We start from the raw sequence: 8384 nt of genomic DNA, 5'->3' as shown, positions 1-8384 counted from the left end.
GCGGTGGCTGCCCGCGGATACGCGCCGGCGGTTTGGGACGCGGCCGCGGTGTCTCTCCGATACGTTTTCCACTACGAGGCGCTTCCATTGTGACGTCGTGCCGTCGCGGCCGCGGCTCCCTTTTGTGTCTCCATGTATGGGCATCTACGTCACGTTTTCGTTCCGCCCTTCCTCTCCTGGCTTGAACCAGGCAAAAGCGTTGGAGTTCCCTCGGCCGAGCGACACAGCGAGCAGTCAAGTCAGTGAGCGCGCTCGTGCAACCATCAACAAGCTCCTAGCGCGAGAGACTCGACTCCGAGACTTACAAACAATACAATAACAACATCAACAACAAACAACCAGCAACCAAGCAATGCAGAATTGAAAGGAGAATTCATTAAAAAAGAAAGACAAAAAAAGAAGAAGGTTGATTTGAGTTAAGTTGAGTTGAGAGTTAGGGCATCTTCTCTTCGACCAGGGGGACTTGGATACAAAGAATTACTCAAAGGATTTTTTTTTGTGTGTGTGTGCTTTTTTTCTTTTCTTCTATTTTTTGCTATTACGTTTTTTTGACTGCAGACGAGCGCGAGAGCCTGGAGGAGACCGCGGGCGAGTTGGAGCCCGCGCGCAGTCGCCGACACGAGCCCCTTGATTGAACTTGCTATGACAGGTCAATTAGCGGAGAAGCTCCCCCTTAACATGAGCAGTTTAATCAACGCCATACCTGACAGCCTGTACCCCGAGGAGGACATTCCCACTTCATCTATGAACATCTTCACCAGCACGGACTCCGTCTCGCACTACTCGCAAATGAACACAGGTGAGTTCACTTTCAGCGCGAGCTCCGCTGGAGAGATTTGTGACGTCCACAAGTTATGGCACACGGGTGGGGGGTGTGCAGTGCATAGGGACCGGGCGCGAGCCTCACTCCGGTGGTGGATGGAGATCAGATCGTGGGCATGATGAATGATGGATGTGTGATTGATGATAAGCAGGCAGGCTTTATTCCCTGTGTGAGCGCGCGCTATTCGGTGTTTGGGCGTGAGTGCGTTGTTTAGATGTTTAGTTGTTTAGATGTTTAGATGTTTAGATGATGCTGAGATGATGCTGATGATCCAGCCTGGGTGAGATGTCCATCAACGCACTGATACCGTTCTGATTCGCACTAAACAAAAGAACTCTAACATGGACAGTTCACAGGCACCCGCACGCTTTCACGTGTTAATAGCATATGGGATCACGTGATTGACAGGGCATCCAGATGTTTAAGTGCACCTGCTGAACAAACACAGGCTCAGAGCCGAGTGTGGACACGTTGAGAGCGCGCTCACAACCTAAATTCATATATTTCATCTTATTTTAAATATTAGTTTGCGTTGTGATTATTGGTATAAATGAATAAATCAGAAATAGTAGAAATAAAGTGCGAGCAATGAATGAAAATAAAGAAATGAATTAAAGAAATTTATACATATAAATAAACTCTTTTTTGTAAAAAAAAAAAAAAATACGGCTCGTGAATTACATCATTCTTCTGCTATTATTATTATTATTATTATTATTATTATTATTATTATTATTATTATTATTGCTAGAGTCTAAATTAAATTCGTTTATTATATTTGTTAGAATTTTCTAATTTCTTAAAAAAATATTAGTCAGTGGTTTGTTATTTCGGGGCCCTGGCGCAGGTGGGCGTTTTTTTTTTTTGTTGTTGTTTTTTTTTTTCGGGGGGTCCGACGTGCGCGCTGTTTTCGAAATATATCTCGTGCCAAAAATCGCTTCACACGTGCACCCCTTCTACAAAACAGACACACACACACACACACACACACACGCGCGCGCGCGCCCGCGCAACCTGCGCTAAACATGAAATCCGTTTAGAAACCTGTCAGGATATAATAATCAAAGATCTAATTTTATAAAGTGCAAATTTTAAAGACATTTTTATAGATTCCAGTCGACCATATAAGGACTGAAGTGAGTTGGAAATTGATTTCAAGTTGTAAAAATAAAAAATGGATAAAAAAATATATATATATATATAAACGTGCATAAACAGAAATTAATTAATTTGCAAAAAAAAAAAAGAAAGAGAGAGGGATAGAGAGAGTGGGAGAGGAAGGAAATATATAAATATATAATGTGCAGAAAAGTGGTTATAAAACATGCAGAAATCATTGTTATATCATTGTCTATAATTCGCCAGGTGTTTCAGAAAATCGGTGTTAAATTGGAACAAATTATTAGCATTATAATATATATATATATACAAATCGCAAATGTACACACACACACACACACACACACACGTATATATATATATATATATATATATATATATATATATATATATATATATATATATATATATATATATATATACGTGTGTGTGTGTGTGTGTGTGTGTGTGTGTGTGTGTTTGTGCATATATACATATATATTTATTATTATATTTATTATATTCCGGTATTTACATTTCGCTCATATTTCATTCAGGTTGAAACACGTGAAAAAGCGTTTGACACGCGCTTTTGAACGCAGCCAGTGTTTCCTTCTTCTTCTTCAAGGAATATAATGGAAAATAATAAACCCGAAAAACACAAACTGCATTGATTTACGGACAGAAATAATGTTATAATCTGATATTAATGCAAATTAAAAAAGAAAAGAAAAACAAAAGAACCAAAATAGAGAAAGAAAAGGGGGAAAAAACACCTGCAAAAAAACACCAATCTTCTAATTTTTAATGCTAAACTTCCCTTTGGGTTGCAAATATGACGGTAGAATATATATATACTGTATATATTTAGAAAAGTCCTGAATTTGAAAAGAAAGTCGGGTTTCTTTCTTGGGAAAAAAAAGTGCCCAGGTTATTTCTGGGTGTACCAGGGGTCAGGAGGTACTGCGTGTAATCAGCCGTTTACTTCTGAATGAGCTCCAGTTCATTACACACATTAATACATAGCTGCTCTCTCTATCTCGCTCTCTCTTACTGTCTCTGTCACACACACACACTCACACACACATGCACATGCACACACACACGCACAAAACAGGAGGAAAAAAATTCTCCAGTGTTAATTTAACACCTACAGTGTTTCATTTGAGTCCATCTGGACTTATAGAAGCACAATGAATGTTAATTTGTCCTCATGGCATCCGTCTCAATGGGGTTAAAAGTGACAGAAATGACACATCCACATTACATTCAATTAGATCCTAGTGGAATTTATGGCCGATCCAGATTGAGATGTTTTTAAGTAAAAAAAAAAAAAAAAGAAAGAAAACTTTGCCCAAGATTGAATTCCTCAGAGAATTCAATGCATTTGCTTTTACACACACAAACACATGTTTTGTTGTTTTTGTTCATTCTCATTAGGAATCGTAATTTGGTATATATTCGATGGAACTGGGTATCAGAGCACCAAGACAAATCCAGTGTCATGTCCTAGGGTTAGTGTTTTGTTTTTTTGCAAGAAAAGATCTTAAAAGTATCTTCTCAGTAGGACACGTTGTACTTTAGAACCTGAGGGAGGGCAAAAAGAGAGAGAATGAGGAATAGATTGAGAGAAGGAGGAGGAGGAAAGGATCGTTACTTCGGTCAGCTGACAAACTTTTTTTTTTGCTCTGTAGAAGATCTAATCATTGTTTGAAGCGAACAATTAGCAGAGGTACGGTGTGACGGCATATTGTGTAAGCGAGTTAAAGGCTATTTCGTTTTTTCTCTAGAGGAGAACCTATTTTCAAACCAGAACCCCTTGTTTATTTTGGAACAGAAGTGTTTTCTTCAGTTTTTTCCTCCTCGGCTGACCTTTCCGTTTCTTCCCACAGATAATATCATGGACTTAGGAATGGGAGGTGAGAAGAGCAACAATGACCTCCCGTATGCTTCCAGTAGTTTCCAGTCTAGTCGAAGTGGGCAAACAGTTACCTATTTGGGAAAGTTTGCCTTCGACACCCCTCCTTCAGGAAGCATTGGCGGCTCAGGTTGGTGCCCGGATAACAACATCATCAGCCTGGTGAGTGCCGGCATCCTTGGTGTGTCCCCGTCCCCTGGCAGCATCACCACGCAGACGTCGTCATCGGGCGGCATGAGCGTCCAATCGTCGGACATTGACCAAGTGTACGCGCCCCCCCTTCCCGCCTACTCGGCCTGCAGTGACATGTACCAGGAGCAGGTGGCGTTTCACCACAGCCCCGCAGCATCATCGTCACTGTCCTATGCACCATCCGAGTACCACAGTACTACCAAAGCCGTGGACGCCAGCCTGTTCTCCATGATCCCCGACTACAATCTCTTCCAGCACCAAGGTGGCGCTGGTGAAGCGGGCGCTATGGAACACAAGCCCTTCCAAAGCGTGGAGCCCCTCCGCGTAAACCCGCCACCCATCACACCCCTCGAGACCATTCGGGCATTTAAGGACAAGCAGCAGTTGCAGCCGGGCTTCCTGGGCTCGCAGCAGCACCACGTTCCCCAGCACCACCACCACCACCAGGGCCAAACGCTCACCCTGAAACCCGTGCGCCCTCGCAAGTACCCGAACCGGCCTAGCAAGACGCCGGTGCACGAGCGCCCCCATGCCTGCCCGGCCGAGCACTGCGACCGCCGTTTCTCGCGTTCTGACGAGCTCACGCGCCACCTGCGCATCCACACAGGCCACAAGCCTTTCCAGTGCCGCATCTGCATGCGCTCCTTTAGCCGCAGTGACCACCTGACCACCCATATTCGTACACACACCGGCGAGAAGCCGTTTTCCTGCGACTTCTGCGGACGCAAGTTTGCCCGCAGCGACGAGCGCAAGCGGCATGCCAAAGTGCACCTCAAGCACAAGGACAAAAAACCCACCGAGAAGGCGGGCAGCTCGAGCGCCACAGCGACCTCGGCAACTCGCTCGTCCCCACCCGGTTCCTGTGGGAGCGGCGGGGCCAGTGGGGCCAACGTCCTGACTGTTACCACATGCGCATAGGACCGAGACTGTCACTAGTGTTCGAGAAGAATGGGGGACGATGAAACTGAGCTTTTTCCTTTCTTCAGAAAGGCCTAGCTATTGACTCTTACAAACTCTCCCTCCCTTCATGCATTAGTTTTTTGGTTACAATGGTTTTTTTTGTTTTGTTTTGTTTCGTTTTTTTATATAAGGTGGTGTAATCACGTTCACGTATGCCCTTACCCAAGGGGTCGAGGGGGCACACTAGTGTTTCATGGCAGGGAGAATAGCAGAACGGGGTAGCAGCCGGTGGACAGTCAGGTCATTCCAGGGAAAAAACAAAAAACAGGGCAATTTTTCTTTTCTTTTCGGAAAAAGCATTACAGGCTCAGGGAGTCCTCACTTCCGGCTCCATGGACCCTTCACACTCCACTGATATTACCGTCTGGGTCCCATTTCGAAAAAATGTACTAGAGAATACAAGCTAACCAACACTTGGCGTCGATTATTTTTTTACACCATGTTTGTCGATGGCTAATCAAAAATCTATATATATATTTAAAAAAAAATGCAATTTAATTTTAACTTTATTAATGTTTCGTTTGGGCTGCACTTGTCATTTGTTTTTTGTTGTTTTTTTCTTTTAAAAAACACTGCCTGTACATTATTTAATGATTTTTTTTTTTACGGAAATGTGCCAAATCAGTCTCAATCCTCCAGCCAATTGATTTTGTCTCGTCATTCTCATTGAGTGTCGCAGGGATTGTTATGGCGAAGTGACTGGACTGTGGAAGTTGCAGGGAAAGCCTCAAATATCATCACCGTGAAAAGAAGAGTGTTTTTTTTTAGTCCACATTATTTGAAATATCTCAAAATCCCATCAGTACAATTAAGAGGATCTGGGATGCCTGGTTGGTAAACAGTGACAGATTGGCTGTACAATAGCACGAAAAACCAAAACAACTAAAGCAAGCGTGCGTTTTGGCATCCGAGCTCACTAAATGCGGTTTACTTATTAGCCTAAAATGAAGAGAAAGTATAAAAGTGTAAAGTACGTGACACGGAAAGGCCCGAAAGCCTTCCACGTGCTCTGTTTAAAGCTGAGATTTGCAATCGTCCTGCCATTTCATCGTTTTGATATGTTTTTATTTTCCTCTGTAACAGTGACGGATATTTTTTATTTCCTTTTCTGCACGTCGGTAGCGTGTCTGGACGAAGCACTGAAGCGAAAGGACATTTCTGCGAGCAATACGCGTGAGCCCGAAACCCTCGGGGTCACAGGGAGTCGAAAAAGAAAAAAAGAAAAAAAAACCGATGTGAAATGTGAAACGTTCGTGCTCATGATGATATTTCCGTTTCGTGTCGTCGTCGGTGCTGTAGCTGTTGTTTCAATGATGACTCATCGAGTCGCCATTGGTTTCTCTTTGCTACGTCTCGCGTTCTGTTTGTTCGGCACACGTTCGAACACACGCTCACATACTCTCACACACACACACACACAGCCTAAACCATTAAAAAAAAAAAAAAAGAACAGCCTTAACACACGGCTGATCCGGGACACCGACATCCTGACTGAAATTCAGCCATATGCATGCCATCAGAGATGCTTTTCGATGAACGCCGTTCAGACGTTTCATTATTTTTTTTTGTTTATTTTTTCGTTCATTTCTGTATGTTTTGTTCTATTTTCTTTCTTCCTTTACAGCTCCCTTAATGTTGTATCCGTTGTTGTTGTTGTTGTTGTTTTTTCTTTCATTTATTTGTTCTTCCTCCTACAAGGAACTCCTGAGAGATTCGGATTATCCGAGAGTCTTCTGTACAGTCGTCCATCCAAACACACGGCTGCTCTGTGTTTTTCTACTACGAATGTACAGGAAAAAGCAATGCGCTTCAGTATTACAGCGTGTGTCCATGCGAATAACACACATACACACACACACACACACACACACGCATGTACACACACACACACACACACACACACACAGACACACACACACGCACGCTCTCTCTCTCTATCCTCCGCACTCCCAGATCCCGCTGGATGCAAAAGGGTGTGTTAATGTACGTACATTTCTGAAGACTGTGTACATAATGTAGAATGTGTGTTTTTTTTTTTTTTATGTATGTGTGTGCGTTTAAAAAAGAAAAAAAATACAAAAAAAAACGTTGTCCGACAGTGTCAAACCTGATGCATCCTACGTCCTGAATTTATTGTTTTTGTGCATAATATACAAAGATGGAGACACACTGAATGATGTGTTTATTAAAGAAATAAACCATAAGGTTATTTGGAACAAAAAGAACATTTGTGTAGCGTGTGTTTGTGCGCATGTGTGTGTGTGTGTGTCAATATGTCAATATGTCACTATGTCAATATGTTCAGTCTTCATTAGCAGCCTCGTGAAGATGAATCGATGCGCTGGAGGATGCGGTTGAGCGTGTTGCCCGCGGGCCAGACCTTGCCAGAAAGTGATCTGGATGTAAAACGCAGAGGCCCGAATGCAAACATACGACGCTATTAGAATAGTTCGGTGCTGCTTTTTCGCTCGTCCCCCTTGTGACCCCTGCACATCGTACGCCTAATAAACTGACCCGTTTAGTGCTGAGCCTCGCCGTCCTGCACAAAACCCTACCCCTTGCTGGCGTTTGCGTGTCCTGGCACTCTGCCACGCGTCCTCCAATTAACACGGCCTCCGACGGTTCCGTCTTCGCTCGGCTTTCCGGGATGAATGGAAACCGTAGGCGTTGCTCGACGTCGGCTAATCGAGCAGCATGGATTTCAGTACGCGTTAGCGCAGACAACTTTTGACAGCGTTTCAAACTCATCTGGGGATACGATGGCAATTCAGAAGCTGGCGGTATACATCGGCATCAGTTAAAGCTGTGGGACCCATGGTGCACTTGTGATGGTGGTACTTCAGTGGTTAAAGCTCTTGGTTAGTGATCAGAAGGTCGGGGGGTTCAAGCCCTGGTATCACCAAACTGCCATTTCTGGGGCTCTTAAACCCAAATTAACGCTCTGGGGCACTTCCTAACATCGTTGGGATGTGCGAAGACAGAATGTTCTGCTATAAAGCACACGTGAAAAGTATAAAGCACCTTTCTTTCTTTGTAACAGTGGCACCAATGGGATTTTTCTAGTTCCACAAAATTTAGAGACTTTTTTTTCTCTTCGAACTGTCTAGGGCATTCCAATGTCCAAAATTGCAGTGCGTCCTGGGAATTTTCTCGAATGCTGTCCTAAAATTAGGATTAATATCATTTTGATGAGAAAACATCCCAGGAACCTACACCACCCAATTTTTTTTTCACACAAAACCGCACTACCTACATTATAAGGACGTCCTTTTTTAATTTCAACGTGGCACAAAGTTCCCATGGGACTAACAAAGCGATAAAAACAACCAAACAAGACCTTGGACCAGGGGTGTGCAATCTTTTTACAAAACGCCAGTGTGGGTGCAGGTTTTC

At 43.5% G+C, this 8384-nt stretch overlaps 1 protein-coding gene across 1 annotated transcript; it reads left to right on the top strand.

Annotated features, from left to right (window-relative positions):
* The first annotated feature begins 222 nt into the window (after positions 1-222).
* egr3 (early growth response 3) lies at positions 223-7216 on the top strand. Its single transcript, XM_046872043.1, has 2 exons — positions 223-799; positions 3814-7216. The coding sequence occupies exons 1-2, from the start codon at positions 643-645 to the stop codon at positions 4947-4949; spliced, it is 1293 nt and encodes a 430-aa protein (XP_046727999.1). The 5' UTR covers positions 223-642; the 3' UTR covers positions 4950-7216.
* The last annotated feature ends 1168 nt before the right edge of the window (positions 7217-8384 follow it).

This window comes from Silurus meridionalis, chromosome 17, assembly GCF_014805685.1.
Source record: "Silurus meridionalis isolate SWU-2019-XX chromosome 17, ASM1480568v1, whole genome shotgun sequence".
In the NCBI taxonomy this organism is placed as follows: domain Eukaryota; kingdom Metazoa; phylum Chordata; class Actinopteri; order Siluriformes; family Siluridae; genus Silurus; species Silurus meridionalis.
This window is presented reverse-complemented; position numbering and strand designations above follow the sequence as displayed.